Source organism: Labeo rohita, chromosome 24 (genome assembly GCF_022985175.1).
Source record: "Labeo rohita strain BAU-BD-2019 chromosome 24, IGBB_LRoh.1.0, whole genome shotgun sequence".
Classification (NCBI taxonomy): Eukaryota; Metazoa; Chordata; class Actinopteri; order Cypriniformes; family Cyprinidae; genus Labeo; species Labeo rohita.
Window position 1 is genome coordinate 3,245,893 of NC_066892.1, and position 19,148 is coordinate 3,265,040.

A 19,148-nucleotide genomic window follows, 5' to 3' on the forward strand; every position below is an offset into this window, starting at 1 on the left:
AACTTCTTGGAAACAGTCATTATTTTTGTTACTGACCCTTTGCAAAGACCAAATAATTCTAGCAGTTGTTGTGATTTGTTGATTATAGTAGGAGTGATTTTGAGGTTTTTGTTTTGTCATTCAATCTCTCAAAATGTATAAGATTGAGTTTTAGTTTTTGGCTGAAAATGTACTCATTTTAGGCCAAGCAAGATGTAGATGAGTTTGTTTCTTCTTCGGATTTGGAGAAATGTAGCAGTGGATCCTCTGCAGTGAATGGGTGCCGTCAGAATGAGAGTTCAAACCGCTGATAAAAACATCCTCCTTTCGTAATATTTGCTTTCTCCAATGGAAAAGTCATTTTATCTGAATCGGAAGAGAAACTTTTTGACTGGAGTAAGCAGTATTATGGACTTAAAAGCATTATTATGGATTATGTATTTTGGCCAGATGAGGTGGTTTAAAATTAAAACGTCTTTATAATGGATTTGTTTCTTAGAAACATGCATCTTTTGGCTTGACAATACGTTATCTGATGGACTTGGTGGTGTGGATTGCTTGTGGATTATTGTGATGTTTTTATCAGCTGTTTGGACTCTCATTCTGACGGCACCCATTCACTGCAGAGGATCCATTGGTAATGCTGCATTTTTCCAAATCTGTTCTGATGAAGAAACAAACTCATCTACATCTTCGATGGCCTGAGGGTGAACACATTATCATCAAATTTTTATTTTTGGAGAGCCATTCCTTTAAAAGGGATGAGACGGTCTGACCAACATGTTAAATGCTTTGCTAATGGTTATCTAGTTTACTTGCTACTAAATGCTTTGAAAAACTCTCAGAACTTTCAAATTTGAACTTTACCAAATCCTCTAATTTAGTTCTTGTTCTCAAAAGTAAACAATTTTATATGCAGATGAACTGGTGCACTGTACAACCTAGCCAGTATGACTGGAACTGCCAATTTTCTGGTAATACCTGTTGGTGTAGTATTTGGATGCCAAGCCAAAATTATTGCTGTAGACAGAGACTCCATGAAGCACACCACAACAGAATCACATTTTAAAGCCTGAGAGATTTTAATGCAGAATCTGCAATACTTTCACTTTAAATAAGGAATGACATTAACAATCAATCTCATCCTCCAGCCTGACAGGAGCGTTTTTGAACAAACATTGATAAGGCCCTGCTCGGCTGGGGTGAGACGATACCACAGACAGATGCATTTCGGTTCCCTTGACGCAGTGCTTTGGAGACTTTTGTACAATCCTCAGATCTTTCCCGGAAATGTTCCATCTTCCCTCTGGGTGTCCCATTTCTCGATCTGAGCGACACATGAGAATGTTGAGAGTAAATTATCTTTGTGCACAGTTCAGTTCTGATGCTTACAGAGATGGGGGATGAAGGAATATTTACCCAGGAAAGAGGACAGAGAGATTTGTAGACCCTCTTGTACCAGTCACATGGAGCTGTGTCGACACCTTTGGCATCCAGAGCTTTTTGGCAGCGATGATAATCTATACATAAATGAAATAGATTCTTATAGATTAATGTTTTTTTTTTTTTTTGGACATGGCACCATGGTATTTCTAAAAGGTGAACTGCAAAAAATAACTGGTTCCATTTTACATTACTCATTTCAGAAAACTGTAAGAAATCTCCCTTATTTTCTTTATGCAAAATGCATTATTTATTTATTTATTTTTAATTTTGGGGTGAAAGCGTGTACTGCTTTTAGTATGTATATACATTATTGGTAAAATATTTGGTCCTACTTTATATTAAGTGCCCTTAACTACTATGCACTTACATCAAAAAATAAGTACAATGTCCTTAATGTGGTCATATTGTATTGCAAAACACTTTTGCTGCTATTGAGGTGGGATATGGGTAAGGTTAGGGAGAGGTTTGGTGGTAGGGTAGGTTTAAGGGTGGGTTAAGGTGTAAGGGATGGGTCAACAGTGTAATTATAAATGTAATTACAGATGTAACTACACGTGGGTATTTTTTAAATCTAAGTACAATGTAAATACATGTATGTACACAATAAGTGCATTGCATCAAATGATTAATTTCAGTGTAAGTATATAGTAGTTAAGGCCACTTAATATAAAGTGGGACCAAATATTTAGACTAAATTTCAGTAAATTTATTTTAAATAATTTCAGGATTTGATAAACAGTTGAAAGTATAAGGATTTCAAAAATAAATCTTTTGTAACATTTTAAATGTCTTTAAAATGTCTTTTTTTTAATGCGTTCTAGGACTGTAAAGCGATTAATCCTGATTAATTGCATTCAAAATAAAAGTGTTTACATAAAATATGTGTGTGTACTGTGTATATTTATTTGTATATATAAATGCACACATATTTCAGAAATGTATGTAATATGTATATATTATATATAATATAAATCATATATAAATATGAATATATAAAATAAATATAAATATAAATTAAAAAAAAAAAATCTTGTTGACCCCAAACTTTAAAATAATAGTGCAGACCTATGTTTCATACAATATGTATTAATCACAAAAGTGGTTAGCATGTAAGCTTATTTCTAACATGGAATAAAAAAACAGAGAAAAAATAGTGAGGTAAACTAAGAATTTTGAGGAAAAAAATAAGATTTGCAATTACCAGTTTTGCTGTGTTGAACAAATAAGCGTCCATAGTTAAAAGTACAAGTTCAAGCGCACACTAAATAAACTATGGAAGGCCAAATGGTACAAAAAGTTTTTTTTTTTTTTTTTTTTTGGACATGGCACCATGGTATTTCTAAAAGGTGAATTGCAAAAAAATAACTGGTTCCATTTCACATTACTCAAAGAAAAAAGAATTTAAAGGAAAATATTTATTTCTCATACAAATAATAGAAAACTGCAAGAAATCTCCCTTATATTCTTTATGCAAAATGCATTTATTTATTTATTTTTAATTTTGGGGTGAAAGCGTGTACTGCTTTTACTATGTATATACATTGTTAGTAAAATATTTAGACTAAATTTCAGTAAAGTTATTTTAAATAATTTCAGGATTTGATGAACAGAGTTGAAAATATAAGGATTTTAAACAGAAATCTTTTCTAACATTTTAAATGTTTTTACTGTCACTTTTGATCACTTTTAATGCGTTCTAGGACTGTAAAGCGATTAATCCTGATTAATTGCATTCAAAATAAAAGTTTGTTTACATAAAATATGTGTGTGTACTGTGTATATTTATTTGTATATATAAATGCACACACATATTTCAGAAATGCATGTTATATATATATTATATATAATATAAGTCATATATAAATATGAATATATATACATGTAAAAAAAAATTGTTTCATTTTATTTTGGATGTGATTAATCGATTTAGCAGCCCTAGTTGTTACTGAATAAAAATATTCATTATTAAAAAAATAAATAAAATCTTGTTGACCCCAAACTTTAAAATAATAGTGCAGACCTATGTTTCATACAGATCACAAAAGTGGTTAGCATGTAAGCTTATTTCTGCCACGGAATAATAAAAATAGCTGACTCAGAATTGCGAGAATTTGTGAGGTAAACTAAGAATTTTGAGGAAAAAACTAAGATTTGCAATTACTGGTTTTGCTTTGTTTAATAAATAAGCTTCCATAGTTAAAAGTGCAAGTTCAAGCGCACACTAAATAAACTATGGAAGGCCAAATGGTACAAAAACATGAATTTTAACACGTCAACAACACGTAAAATATGCGTATTTCACACGTTAAATACGTGTTGGTTACACGTGAAAACCAGTGACCCTCGACCACAAAACCAGTCTTAAGTCGCTGGGGTTTATTTGTAGCAATAGCCAAAAATACATAGTATGGGTGAAAATTATCATTAGGAAATTAAGTAAAGATCATGTTCCATAAAGATATTTTGTAAAATTCCTACTGTAAATGTATGAAAACTTAATTTTTGATTAGTCATATACATTGTTAAGAACATTACTTGAAGAACTTTAAAGGCAATTTTCTCAATATTTTGATTTTTTTGCACCCTTAGATTCCTGATTTTTAAATAGTTGTATTTCGACCAAATATTGTCCTATCCTAACAAACCATACATCAACGGAAAGCTTATTTATTCAGCTTTCATATGATTTATAAATCTCAATTTAGAAAAAATGACCCTTATGACTGGTTTTGTGATCCAGGGTCACATATGCAATTAGTATATACAAAAAGTTGTATTTAAAATGTTATTTAAACAGCCAAAAGACCATTCAAAGTACTGACACAAATTTCCTTAAACTGTCAACTCACCTGACAGTCGTTACTCCGACTACTGTACCACCACAAGACTTTCTGCCATGGATTACACCCACTTGGATGCTCTAAATAATTTGTCCTTTGCATGACTCACCCAAGTAGTTCTGCCAGCAGTTTCTCGTCTGGTTCTGGTTCGGAAAGCGGGCATCGAACGGCGCCGTGCGGTACTTCTCCAGTTTCTGCTGAATGTCCTCGGCCATGATTCGCGCGTGTCCCTTTAAGACACGCGGATTCAGATAACTGCATTCTCATGAAAAATAAACCACATCCAAGACGGCCTATAACGAGCAAAGCGACTAAACACCCTCCTGTACGTATCTCGATAATAAACTATCTTAAATAAATGCATCTGTCATATTCGCCGGTTGATTAATGGCTTGCCGCGCGCTGCGCAACGCCAAGGGATATTTCATTAAAAATGCCCATATATGTCCAAAACTCTACCTTATACGCATCAGAATGTGCTTCATTTCACCATGAAAAAACAAGGGTCACAAGACTTAAATATTTCTATTAGCTCTATATGATATATATATATATATATAGCTAGAGGACAGGCCGTGGGTTTAGACGGTGTGCATATGCGGAATAAAACGATATACATTCATATATTTCAATAAGACTGCATTAGCGCATCTATCAAGGTGTTATGTTTCATATATTATTCTATTGGCACGGTTAATCGTTTTGTAATTCAAACAGATCCAACAGAGTCGATGCCTTCGGCATTATGCTCATCACATTGTTAAACACTTTCGCTTTTACAATAAGAATCAGTATCCGATTTCACAGAGAACAATACATGTTTTTCAATTAAAAGCTTTAAATTACCAAATGCAATGAAAGCATTGTGCCGTGTATTGTGTTTTACCTGTCTGAGGCGGCTGGCTGTTCAAAGTGACTTTTGTTCAGTGTCAGACAATCCTCATTCACTAGCCTTGCGTGATAGTAAGTGCACTTGAGCGCTGGCGTGCAGTCCTTTACACACGGTATGGCGGACTCGGGTCACATTGAAACGACACAGATGCGATATGCATAGGATGCGATGCACTTCACAAGACAAACAGCAGGCGCTCTCATGTGCTTACATACATGTGCACATATAAAGAAATACAGCAAGTAAATTGCTTAATCGTGTATTTGTTGTGTGTGAATTCGTGTAACCTTGAATAAATCATGTCATGTCCGGAAAGAGCATGTGCAAAACAGCAGGTTAATGTTTAACCGGTGGATTGATAATCAACTGGAGAGATGTTTATGTTGCATGGCTATTCCAAAAAATAAATCTTCTCATTTTAAGTTGCTGTGGGCATTATTATAGCATCTAGTTTGGAAAAACCCATATTAGTTAAAATATTATTTTTATGCACTCCCAGCTGATAAGAGACGTTCTGGCAAGGTTCTCTCAAAAGTTAAGAACTACACGTAACATTAATTAGAACGTTTGCACACATACGTCATTCATTTCGGAAATTCCTCTTTTTAAATGTAACTTGTTTTAGAACGTTCAGAAATCGTAACAAAGAATTTGCATGTAGCACGTAGACTCCATAAATAGTATCACAGTAGTATCACATACTATGGGGTTCCATTTGTGCCAAAAAAGAGGCGACTGCTTTGTGCTTTGTACTACACATTTGTCTTTGTCTACAGTTATTGCCTAATTATTCAGGTAAATCAGTATATGTTGACGTGCATGTTGTCTGTTGACGTCGTCTTAATCTGTCGTCCTGTCGTCTTTTTCTGTTTTTTTACTGTTGTCCTAACTGTCATTTTGTCCTGTCGACCTGTTCTGTCATCCTTACTGTCGTCTTATTCTGTCATGCTGTCGTCCTGTTCTGTTGTCTTATTCTGTCATCCTAACTGTCGTCTTGTTCTGTCGTCCTGTTCTGTCGTCTTAATCTGTCATGTTTACCGTCGTCCTGTTCTGTCATCCTAACTGTCGTCTTGTTCTGTCGTCTTAATCTGTCATGTTTACCGTCGTCCTGTTCTGTCATCCTAACTGTCGTCTTATTCTGTCGTCTTAATCTGTCATGCTTACCGTCGTCCTGTTCTGTCATCCTAACTGTCGTCTTGTTCTGTCGTTTTATTCTGTCATCCTTACTGTTGTCCTGTTCTGTCATCCTAACTGTCGTCTTGTTCTGTCGTTTTATTCTGTCATCCTTACTGTCGTCCTGTTCTGTCATCCTAACTGTTGTCCTGTTCTGTCGTCTTAATCTGTAATGCTTACTGTCGTCTTGTTCTGTCATCCTAACTGTCGTCCTGTTCACCGCGGAACACCAGCCGCCATCTGGATTTGCTGCACGTCTATTAGTGGAATTACGGTACGGAGACAAGAAGCGGCCAAAAAGCTGACGAACATCTATATTTCAGCGGTTAAAATTTAAATGTGCTAGAAAACAGGGGAAAAGTATTTACAAAACGTATATATATATTGTTCATTATAGAAGATACAGTTATATTACTTTCGAATACATTATACTGTAAAGTTTTCTGAAAAATAAAGTTTGTTAAAATACATTCTAACACTGAATGTTTGCTCCTTTTTTCTACATGCATTATTAAAATTTCTTATTAAAAGGTACCATGAACATTTCAATAAATTCTTTTTCTCAACAACCATGTCTCTATCTGTGTTTACGATGTAATGTATTTGAAAGTAATATAATTGTATCTTATATAATGAACAATATATATATATATATATATATATATATATATATATATATATATACGTTTTGTAAATACTTTTCCCCTGTTTTCTAGCACATTTAAATTTTAACCGCTGAAATATAGATGTTCGTCAGCTTTTTAGCCCTTCTTTTCTCCGTACCGTAATTATAATAGACGTACAGCAAATCCAGATGGCGGCTGGTGTTCCGCGGTGAACAGGACGACAGTTAGGATGACAGAACAGGACGACAGAACAGGACGACAGTAAGCATGACAGAATAAGACGACAGAACAGAACGACAGTAAGGATGACAGATTAAGACGACAGAACAGAACGACAGTAAGCATGACAGATTAAGACGACAGAACAGAACGACAGTAAGGATGACAGAATAAGACGACAGAACAAGACGACAGTTAGGATGACAGATTAAGACGACAGAACAAGACGACAGTTAGGATGACAGAACAGGACGACAGTAAGCATGACAGATTAAGACGACAGAACAGAACGACAGTAAGGATGACAGATTAAGACGACAGAACAGAACGACAGTAAGGATGACAGAATAAGACGACAGAACAAGACGACAGTTAGGATGACAGATTAAGACGACAGAACAAGACGACAGTTAGGATGACAGAACAGGACGACAGTAAGAATGACAGATTAAGACGACAGAACAGAACGACAGTAAGCATGACAGATTAAGACGACAGAACAAGACGACAGTTAGGATGACAGAACAGGACGACAGTAAGCATGACAGAATAAGATGACAGAACAGGACGACAGCATGACAGAATAAGACGACAGTAAGGATGACAGAACAGGTCGACAGGACAAAATGAGTTAGGACAACAGTAAAAAAACAAAGAAAAAGACGACAGGACGACAGATTAAGACGACGTCAACAGACAACATGCACGTCAACATATACTGATTTACCTGAATAATTAGGCAATAACTGTAGACAAAGACAAATGTGTAGTACAAAGCACAAAGCAGTCGCCTCTTTTTTGGCACAAATGGAACCCCATACATACAGGGCCTTTTCTGGGAATTCTGGGGCCCTAGGCCTCTTAGTTTTATAAATAATATTGGAAAGATTTTTGTGGACATGTGACTCTTTGCATCATTCCTACCTTTAACCTCTCTAGCTAATACCCTAGTGCTCTGATAAACGGAAAGTATTTTGGCATCCAGCTCAAATAGTATCAAATGACAACACTAGAATGATGACCATATTCATACAATGGTGGGCTGTTTGCAAGTTACTGACAGGCGCTTTAAAGTGTACTTTGGAGCATGTCGAGTATAGCATGTCGTTACTATGATAACATGTCAGGAGAATGGTGTTTGCTGTTTACATTGCGCGGATGCACCAGGAGATGCGTTTAACAGTCTGACGCTGATGCTAATTAGACTGAATTAAACGTTGCCATAAACCCATCAGTGCCTCATAAACGAGCACCAGCGAACGCGCGAACCAATAATTCACTTTCGGCAGTTTTTTTCGCATATAAATATATTCTTTTGCATTGGCAGTCTCTGTGGGCCAGTAAACTGACGTGAACCTACTGTACGTGCATTGTGACAGTGACCGGAATCTGACTGGGGCGCAGTAGCGCGCTGTGCGCACTTCCCTTACGCGGTACACACAAGTCATGTGACATGTTTAAAACATGCATGCAATGTACACGTCAGCTTTACTGACCTTACTGTTTATTATTGATAGCAAAAATGCTCGTACGTTTTAATACGGTGATGTTGTTGTATTTATTTTTATTACATAATATAACGCTGTTATCAATTTTATTATTTTATTTTTAATAGTGTATAAAGTGCATTGTTGATTGTATTGGTTATAATAGCGTATAAAATTATAGAAAAGTGAAAGACAAAAAAATACTATCCTGAAAGCTTGGCTTATGAATATTAAGTTGGTATTGAATTTTTAATGTTTTTTTAAAATCTCTTCTGCTCACAAAGCATGCATTTATTTGATCCAGAGTACAGCAAAAGCAGTACAATTTTGAAATATTTTTACTGTTTGCAATAACTGCTTTCTATTTGAATATATTTTAACATGTAATTTATTCCTGTGATCAAAGCTACATTTTCAGCATCATTACTCCAGTCTTCAGCAATCATTCTATTTACTGTTCAGTAAATAGAATGAAATGTACTCAGTTTAAAGCTGAGTACATTTCTTTTCGGGATTCTTAGATGAATGGAAAGATCAGCATTTATCTGAAATAAAAAGCTTTTGTAACATTATACACTACCATTCAAAAGTCTGGAGTCAGTATTTTTTTTTATTTTTTTTGGGGGGGGGGATAAATTATAGAAATTAATTTTTTTTTTATAGCAAAGATGCTTTAAATTGATCAAAAGTGATGATAAAGACATTTATAATGTTACAAAAAAAAGATTTCTATTTCAGATAAATGCTGTTCTTCTGAACTTTCTATTCATCAGTGAAACCTGAAAAAATTCTACTCAGCTGTTTTCAACATAATAATAATAATAAATGTTTTTTTGAGAAGTAAATCAGAATATTAGAATGATTTCTGAAGGATCATGTGACTGGAGTAATGATGCTAACAATTCAGCTTTGAAATCACAGAAATAAATGACATTTTAAAGTATATTCAAATAGAAAACAGTTATTTTAAATAGTAAAAATATTTCAGAATTTTACAGTTTTTGCTGTACTTTGGATCACATAAATGCAGGGTTGGTGAGCAGAAGAGACATCTTTAAAAGCATTAAAAATCTTGCTGTTCAAAAACTTTTGTCTTTAATAAACACGAAATAAAAAGATAAAGAAATAACAAGAAATAAGATATATTAAGGATTCGAAAAAACAACAGCACTGAATGCATTCTATTTATTGCATAGCGTAACAATGCAATCATTTAGAGTATTCTCAAATAAAGACAGAAAAGAGCTACATTTCCAACCTGATCTACAGGTTTACAAAATCATTAAATCTAAACCAGCTAATAAATCTGCATCAAAGTTTTATTTTAAGATTTATTTTAAACAACATTTTTATCTACTTGTATTTAATCCACAGTGTTTCATGTATTTTGGCTTACTTAGATTCAGAGGCATGTTTTGGTGCAGCTGATTGTCCCGATCCTCTGTGCATGTAGACGATGCGCAGAAAACCGAAGACGACATAAAGCTCTAATTTTGCCTACAGTAAACTAAATGTACAATTCATCCACAGCCCCGCTTTAAATAAAACCCACATTTGTAGAGACAACTAAAACAGCAGGTGGACAGAATGTGTATATTACTCATAAGAGCATGTGATTTCAGGTCCCTGTTTAAGGCACTAAATGTACAGCACTATGTGATAACAGTCCTCCCAGTCCCTGCTATCAAAACATCACAGTGAGTTAACAAGAATGACAAAGGTGCATCTTTAACAACAACAGCAGCAGCATAAAACAGCAGAACACTTACAAACACTTTGTTTTGACTCACCCAAACTCTAAACCATTAATGAATGAGAGACAAAATTTCCATCATAACAAACAAACCCCTGTGATACAGGAGAGACAATGCACTGCAAATATAACATATTCATTCGTTTTTCTTTCTTTTTAACACACACAACCAGCCTTGTTTTTAGTGTTACTGCAACATGCAGCCAAATGCTTAGTGTGTATGAAACACATTGCAGATTGTGTAAACTCAAGCAAGGCATCACTCCACTACAGCACTACGAAGTCAGAATACAATAAAAACAACACAATTACCCAAACACGAATCTGATGAAACTCATGTCCAAGTCATATTTCATACCAAAATCAAAAGGAAAAAATAAGATGATAAGAAATAATAATTATATTTTGCTTATGTTCTTATGTTTCTTCATGGGAAATGTAGCATTGCATCACTTGCTCACCAATGGATGTGAATGGGTGCCATCAGAGTAAGAGTCCAAACAGCTGATAAAAACATCACAATAATCCACAAGTAATCCACACCACTCCAGTCCATCAGTTAACATCTTGAGAAGCCAAAAGCTGCATGTTTGCAAGAAACAAACCATTGCTTCCTGCTATAAAATGAGTCCATAATATTGCTTTCTCCATTTAAGTAGTCGTCTGGTCTGAATCAGGGGAAAAATATGCACAGATGAACCAAAAACAGTTCTAAACATATATGTGGGTGGATTTTGATGTGAGACGATGGAGACAGGATCAAGTGTTATTATGCATTATGGTATTTTAGCCAGAAGCAATGGTTTAAACTTAAAACACCTTAATGATGGATTTGTTTCTTACAAACACACAGCTTTTCACTTAAAAAAAAACCATTAACTATTGGACTGGAGTGGTGTGGATTATTTGTGGATTATTGTGATGTTTTTATCAGCTATTCTGACGGCACCCATTCACTGCAGAGGATCCTTTGGTGAGCAAGCGATGGAATGATATATTTCTCCAAACCTGTTCTGATGAAGAAACAAACCCTTGGATGGTCTGAGGGCGAGCACACCCTAAGCACATTTTCATTTTTGGGTGAACTATTCCTTTAGGCTAATTTCCTGAATCAGACTGTTATGCATGAGATTCACCATTATATGTAATCCCTGATCGTTATAAATATAAACGTACCTTCTGATAGTCTCCAGCTAAAATGCTTTACAGTAGTTTATGATTGTCATAAAATAATGACCCAAAAGTTATAAATTAATATGTTCAAAATAAATGCAATTGTATAGCATTGGGGACAAAACCCTGATTGGTTTGCTGTAAGTGTTGTGGGTTTCATGACATCATTCTCAAGCACAGCTTAAACTAGATCTGATTAACAATAAAACAGTCAAGACAAAAGCTGTTTTGGATTTCAAGAGTGAATTTTTAAGCTCTATACGTTTTTTTTCGGCCTGTATGACCTTTGGGTTGAAGATTAGTGTTTAAATATAAACTATGTCATTGTGTTTCAGAAAAGTGCATCACTGAAGCGCAGCCTGTAGAACGCCTCCTTCAACTCTTTAGAACTCGATTCGTCAACTGCTACTCCCATAACGCCGCTCTCCGACACGTCATCCTTGATCTTCCGCTTGGTCAGCATCACTGGGTCCGTCTCACCTAATTCGGCATGCTGCCGTCCATCTGGTCCCGTCAGAACGAGGTAACAGGCGTGGCGGCCTCGCTCCAACAGTGTAGCTGAACAAATGCAGAGAGATGTATATACAGTATTTACAGTAGCAAACACAGTTTAAAACAGGGATGTCAAACTCCGGTCCTGGAAGGCCAGCCCTGCAGAGTTTAGATGCACCCCTAATTAAACACACCTGATCCAATTAATCAAGTCCTTCAGGCTTAATTGAAAACTGCATAGTATGTGTGCTGGAGCAAGGTTGGAACTAAACTCTGCAGGGCTGCATCCCTCCAGGAACTGAGTTTGACACCCTTGGTGTAAGTAAACAGAGAAAATGGTCATACCCTTAAAGGAGATGATGTTCCGTGCAGGATTTCTTCTTTCAAGCATCAGTTGGGAATATCGAGGATGCAGCAGGAATGATGATTGCATCTCATTCTGAGTATCAACAAAAACACACACACACATCAGTGCCTTATTTCTGCAGGTGTCTGTTTGTGTGTGTATATTTACGCTCTTACTGTTTGGTTTTCGTGACTCTGTCCCCAGAGCATGAACACTGAGTAAGTGTTCAGTGTGAGGACAGACGCCGGACGAGGACTTGGAGTCCAGAACAACAGATTCACCTCCCATAGGATGGCCCCACTGCTTCCACTGAGAACCAATACCTAAAACACACCAGATAGATACATAATATATATATGCACCAAACATCTGGGGTCAGTTTTTCTTTTGATCATATATTATTAATCACGTGACCCTGAAGACTGTATAATGATGCTGAAAATTTATCTTAAATTACATTTTAAAATATTCCTGCTTTTGCTATACTTTGGATCAAATAAAGGCAGGCTTGGTGAGCAGAAGAATCTTAAAAACAAAAAATCTTACTGTTCAAATAATTTGGACTGGTAGCGTACATACAGTATATCTTACTCTATATAACACCTCAAATTAGTATCAACAGTAATATATTTTAATCACTTACTCTTTTGGTTTTATTGCCAATGTCTTCCTCTATCATTATGTCTAGAATTCCATCTTTGTTGAAATGCCCAAATGTTGGCGCACTAGAAAAACACACAGGAATACATCAATGTACAATCTTAAGCACAAATCAGTTCCTCTGGTTTGAGATTAGTGTTTTTATGCCACCTGAGCAGACTGCTTGTGTTTGTGGTCCATGCGATCTTCAGCTTGTCTGTGTGCAGCAGTGAGATGCTGGAGTCTGTCTGGATCAGCAGTGATGGAGAACCACTGCCAGGATAAACCATCACACGCTTCAGAGAATCAGACCTGTGGCAAAGCAAACAGAAGAAACTGGTAATATAATGAAAATGGAAAATTAAAGAAAGTGAATACGGTTTAATGCATATTACGGATAGAGGGAGATCAATCCAGTGCTTTTGTCGGATTTTTCCTCCCAGCTTTTCTCTTCCTTCAGTTCAGTCTTCAGATCGGCCAGAACTGCTAGACGTTGCAAACTGACCGCATAGAGTCCAGACTCTTTGGAGAGAGAGAAATAGTTGAGTTCAGACATACAGTTGAGGTCAAAAGTTTACATCCTCCTTTCAGAATCTGCAAAATGTTAATTATTTTACCAATATAAGAGGGATCATACAAAATGCATGTTATTGTTTATTTAGTAATGACCTGAATAAGATATTTCAGATTAAAGATGTTTAGTCCACAAGAGAAAACAATAGTTGAATTTATAAAAATGACCCCGTTCAAAAGTTTACATACGCTTGATTCTTAATACTGTGTTGTTACCTGAATGATCCACAGCTGTGTTTTTTGTTTAGTGATAGTTGTTCATGAGTCACCTTCTGCAATAGTTGCATACGAGTCCCTCAGTTGTCCTCAGTGTGAAAAGATCTCAAATCATACAGTCATTGTTGGAAAGGTTCAAATACACAAAAATGCTGGAAAACCAAAGAATTTGTGGGACCTAAAGGATTTATCTGAAGTACAGCAGGCAGTTTAGGACAAATAAGGGACTCATGAACAACTATCACTAAACAAAAAACAGCTGTGGATCATTCATGTAACAACACAGTATTAGGAATCAAGGGGATGTAAACTTTTGAATGGGGTCATTTTTATAAACTCTATTTTAAACTTTATTTTCTCTTGTGGACTATATGTAAACATCTTTTATGTGAAATAAACAATAACATGCATTTTGTATGATCCCTTTTACTTTGGTAAAATAATTAACATTTTGCAGATTCTGAAAGGGGGATGTCAACTTTTGACCTCAACTATATACAGAAGAAACAATACAGAAGAGATGCTAAAATCCACTACACACTTGTGAGTAACAGCAAATATGGAGCACCGCTGGACGTTTTGAACTGCTGGTGACCAAACACGCGTTTCCAATCAGCAAGCACATTTAAGCCAATCTGATCACCTGACTTCCCTGAGAAAAACACCACCTCGCTCTAAAAGAGGGAACAGATTACAATGAATATCATCACAAATTCTTCAGCACAGGTGTTAATGTGTGAGTGTGTGTGTCGTACCGGTACGGGTGTGAGTGATGCCGCTTCAGGATTATATGAAATTATGGCAAAGTCCTCTGTTTTATCAGCATTCAGATCCGAAAGGCTGATTAGCGGTAGATTTCCATTCATAACAGTAGAACGCGACTGCTGCCACCTGATCACACCTAACAAAAAGAAACATGATTTTGTTTGTTTTTTAAAAGAAATTAATACTTTTATTCCATAATGATGCCTTAATTTGATAAAAAGTAACATTTATAAATAAATGCTGTTCTTTTGACATTTCTGTTAATCAAAGAATCAAGCTTTGTCATGGTTTCCACAAAAATATTCAGCAGCACAACTGTTTTCAGCATTGATAATAATCAGAAATGTTTCTTGAGTTGCAAATCAGTATATTAGAATGATTTCTGAAGGATTGTGTGACACTGAAGCCTGGAGTAATAATGCTGAAAATTCAGCTTTGATCACAGGAATAAATTGGATTTTACAATATATTCACATAGAAAACAGCTATTTTAAATTATAATAATAATTTACATTTTTACTTTTAATCAAATAAATGCAGCATTGGTAAGCATTGAAGACTTCTTTCAAAGACATTTAAAAAAAAAACTTACCAACTGCTAAATTTTTAATAATAGTTTATACAATAATATTTACACAGTACCGTTTCAAATACATGGTGCTTTCTTATTAGTGATGTTCACATATTTTTAATTAAATCCTGTACCTGTCTTTTTATCGACAGCTGTGAGATTGTCCGCATGAGCAACCAGACATCCTGTATCTTGACGCCCGAGGCCCTTTACCCCACACTCCACCCAATCAAATTCAGCAGCTAGAGGTCGTTCCCAAAGCTTCTTCCCATTAGTACCATCAACAGCCGTTAAAACCAGACATGGGATTGATAAATCTGAAAAAAAAAAAAACATTAATTCAGACAGCACAATACACAGCATAAAAGCGCATTAGCTTTGAGTCCCTTTTGAAGATTTGTTTTAGTAAAAACTGGCTTTAATTTGAGTCTGATCCTCACACATGTCTATCTTAGTACTTCAGAAGTTTTGAAAACTAATGCACGAGACACTTCTTTTAAGATGCTTTTGTGGCATTTTGAACATTTTTGTGACTCACATGGCTTTTGATTAACTAGATTTGTCTTTATTTCTAAAAACAACAGCAAGCGTGTTTGTGCATGTGTTTTATAGGCTTACCTTCACTCAAACATGTGTTGCGGCTGGCTTTAGAATCTTTGTAGATGAAGAACACATCCAAGACTTTGTCTTCATTGGCGTCCTCAACAGCAAGGAAATCATACGTGGCTATAGGAGAGAAACACATTCAGTATCCAATCAGAAATGCATGAACGTTACTACTGTATTTTTCACACTGCTCACCTGCGTCAGGTAAGGTGCAGTTCCAGGTTGACTCGTATTGCGGCCGTACGGGGCAGGGAAGGATGAATGAAAAGGCAAAGACCACTGCCAGGCACAAAAAGAGAGAGAGGAGGAACGCAGCCGTGCGCCAGCTCGTCAGGTGTGAGCAGCCCAGCTTTTCAGTGCAGCTTTTCTCCTTAGACACGCCCCCTTCTGCCTCTCCACCCTTCAGAGGCTCCGCCTCAAAATTATTCCCTGATGCATCTGCCATCTCAGACCAGCAGAACTCCACACCACTGCAACACAGAACCAGGTAAGACTTAACCATTTGGTGATTATTTTATAGTTTGTGGAAATACAGGAGTGCTACAAGAAACTAGCAGGGTTAAAAGTTTGATCGCCGGGGTCAACAGTCAATTATACAATTTAGAGTCAATACAAAATATTTGGGATGTACTCCAGAGTACCGTTTAATAATTTGACATAAAGCTGTGTGGAAGTAAACACGAAAGTAAGCCTATGCGTGAGACTTCCAGTTCATTATCCGCTATAGGGAAATAACGAGAAGAATAACAACGTGCAGTAAACGGTAAAACAGTTTGCACTACAAACCAGTGTGCTCCTAATTAATATAATACTTGAAAATAATATGGTACAACACACAAATGTGCAATATCAAGCAGCAAAACGAGCTGTTTTGTACAGCTAAAAATAGCTGGAGGCAGATGAGACCGGAAGTCACACCCATAAAATGTACAATTAGCCACGCCCACTCTTACAGGAAGAAGAAAGGTGGATAAAGCCTACTGTATCATATTTGATCACATGATCAAAACTGAAAATTGAAAACTACAGTTTTGATCATAAAACTAATCACTTAAATTTATAAGACATCACTGGGAGCTATAGAGTGACAACTGATATTGATATCAATATCTGCTATACTGATATAAAGATCTCAGTGATTTACATTACAAGCAGTCAGAATTTCATCTTACTTTCTGGCCATATAAATATCAGCATCTGTACTAAATTGCATATATTTGCTCAGTTGTTTTCTTCATTGAGTATAAGCTCCATATTCTCATTATATTATACTTATATGAGCCAGAAAAGCCTGATGAAAAGCCTTATACATCATCTGAAAGCTGAATAAATAAGCTTTCCATTGATGTATATCCATTGTTAGGATAGGATAATTTTGGGTGAGATACAACTATTTGCAAATCTGGAATCTGAGGGTGCAAAAAAATCTAAATATTGAGAAAAATGCCTTTAAAATTGTCCAAATTACTAATCAAAAATTAAGCTTTGATATATTTACGGTAGGAAATTTACAAAATATCTTCATGGAACATGATCTTTACTTAATAGCCTAATGAATTTTGGCATAAAAGAAAATTCTATAATTTTGACCCATACGATGTATGTTTGGCTATTGCTACAAATATACAAATATACCCAAATATACTTAAGACTGGTTTTGTGGTCCATGGTCACATATGCAAATTTTTTTTTTTAAAGTATTATATGTCTATGTTTAATTTGTCTAAAGGTTTAATAAACTTGTTCCATTTAAAATCTGTCTTTACTGGATGAATTCAAATATATGTTTTGGCTTTCTCTATAATATTAAAATCAATTTTAATACTGCAGATAACTGTCTACAGGTCTACTTTAGCCCAAAATTTAAAAAAAAAAAATGTTATTTTAAAAATGATAATTACACAATTTTAAACTCTGATATTTAAGACATGATTACAATTCTGTATATTAAGCAGAATTTTTATGTGACTGTTACAGTCATAATAAATAAAATGTCTTTTTATTCTTCAAATATTGAGCAAAAATATTAATGAAACCTAAAACACAGATGTTTTTTATCACTGAAATTATACTTCATGCTGATAAAGGTGGGGAAAAGTCAGTTTTTGTTTTTAAAGTCAGATTCAGCTCACATAACCTCAAAAATGTGATTCAAGGCTTATTTGTTTCCAAGTCACAAGTCCAAACATCAAACATCACAATAATAGCAGACTCAACAATACTAACTACTTGGTTAATCACCATACTCAAGGAAACAAAGGACTGCTAGGTCCCTCCTACCTGAATTCAAGCTTGTACGTTCAATGACAGCGGCCCTGATAACCAGTAACCATCAGAACATCAAAATCTACTGCATCCAATGGCCTACTGTATGTAAACTCATGCTGCTTTCAAACACTCAACAAATTCTGCTTCTTTTCCCATCCAGAGTGTTCTGCGTCAGACAGAAGCTGTTGTCAAACATCCAAACAAAAACAAAACACCTCAGCATGATAGTGGAACTAGAAGAGCCCGGGGCCAAACAAACACCTCCATTCTGGAAGCTGTAATTTAGATGACAACAACAATTTAACCACAGCAGCACTGCGCCACACACAGACGAATCACTTATACATACACAAATATACACTATAAAACATCGTGTATATATGTATTATAAAATACATCCTAAGCTTGTTTCATGCCATTAAATAACAACCAAAATTTAACCAAAGACAGCTTATATAAGAAACAACTAAGTCTTTTCACATTCATTAGCTAAAATATAAAGCTGTGTCTACCAGAAACAGAAATCAAGATCTTAGTTGACTTAATATAAGTTCAAATGACCTCAGATAGTTGATCTCCGTAATTTTTTAATTAGCCAGCTTCTCTTCTTGACCAAACAGAAACCAAGTAAATGAATTAAATAGCGATCGGTTTGGTAAAACACACTTTGTCTAATCAAAACAAACCTGGTGAATGACAGATCCTTCTGCTCTTCGTGTGGGTGAGCAGGTTTGACAATGGCACTTCCGCGTACGGCAAGTCGGCTTGGACAAAAAAAGCGATTTTCTTACAATGGATATTTCTTGTATCTTACAGTATTTGCTCAGAGTGGGAAGTTAAATGTCATGAAATATTACCTAGTGAGAAAACTGAGAAAGCGTTTTACTAATTTTACGAATAACGCGGGAATGTAATTATTTCTTTTGTGTTAGGCTGTCCTGAAATTTTTTTTTTTCAAATAAAAAAACGGTATAAAGATAAATTATTTAAATAATAATAATAATAATAATAATAATAATAATTTAAACGATTAGTAAAAATTAATCGTTGTGACTGCTCGATTTAATATTATTAAGTTGGCTTC

The 19,148-nt window shown here is 35.3% G+C and overlaps 2 protein-coding genes across 4 annotated transcripts; both read right to left on the reverse strand.

Annotated features, from left to right (window-relative positions):
• Positions 1-1,037: 1,037 nt before the first annotated feature.
• On the reverse strand, positions 1,038-5,395 carry LOC127156066 (cytochrome c oxidase subunit 6B1). Its single transcript, XM_051098759.1, has 4 exons — positions 5,152-5,395; positions 4,375-4,495; positions 1,399-1,499; positions 1,038-1,306 (listed from the first exon to the last, which is right to left on the reverse strand). Exons 2-4 carry the CDS (start codon positions 4,478-4,480, stop codon positions 1,253-1,255), a joined length of 261 nt encoding a protein of 86 aa, XP_050954716.1. The 5' UTR covers positions 4,481-4,495; positions 5,152-5,395; the 3' UTR covers positions 1,038-1,252.
• A 4,437-nt stretch (positions 5,396-9,832) lies between these two features.
• On the reverse strand, positions 9,833-18,850 carry fam234a (family with sequence similarity 234 member A). Of its 3 annotated transcripts, XM_051098750.1 has the most exons (13): positions 18,626-18,740; positions 18,077-18,339; positions 15,992-16,266; positions 15,809-15,916; positions 15,325-15,507; positions 14,610-14,755; positions 14,396-14,528; positions 13,461-13,587; positions 13,237-13,377; positions 13,070-13,151; positions 12,603-12,749; positions 12,426-12,519; positions 9,833-12,146 (listed from the first exon to the last, which is right to left on the reverse strand). In XM_051098750.1, exons 3-13 carry the CDS (start codon positions 16,239-16,241, stop codon positions 11,920-11,922), a joined length of 1,638 nt encoding a protein of 545 aa, XP_050954707.1. In that variant the 5' UTR covers positions 16,242-16,266; positions 18,077-18,339; positions 18,626-18,740; the 3' UTR covers positions 9,833-11,919. The 3 variants fall into 3 exon arrangements, with proteins under 3 accessions (XP_050954707.1, XP_050954706.1, XP_050954708.1); XM_051098749.1 differs by lacking the exons at positions 18,077-18,339; positions 18,626-18,740 and adding an exon at positions 18,751-18,850; XM_051098751.1 differs by lacking the exon at positions 18,077-18,339 and having other exon boundaries at positions 18,626-18,753.
• Between the last annotated feature and the right edge of the window lie 298 nt (positions 18,851-19,148).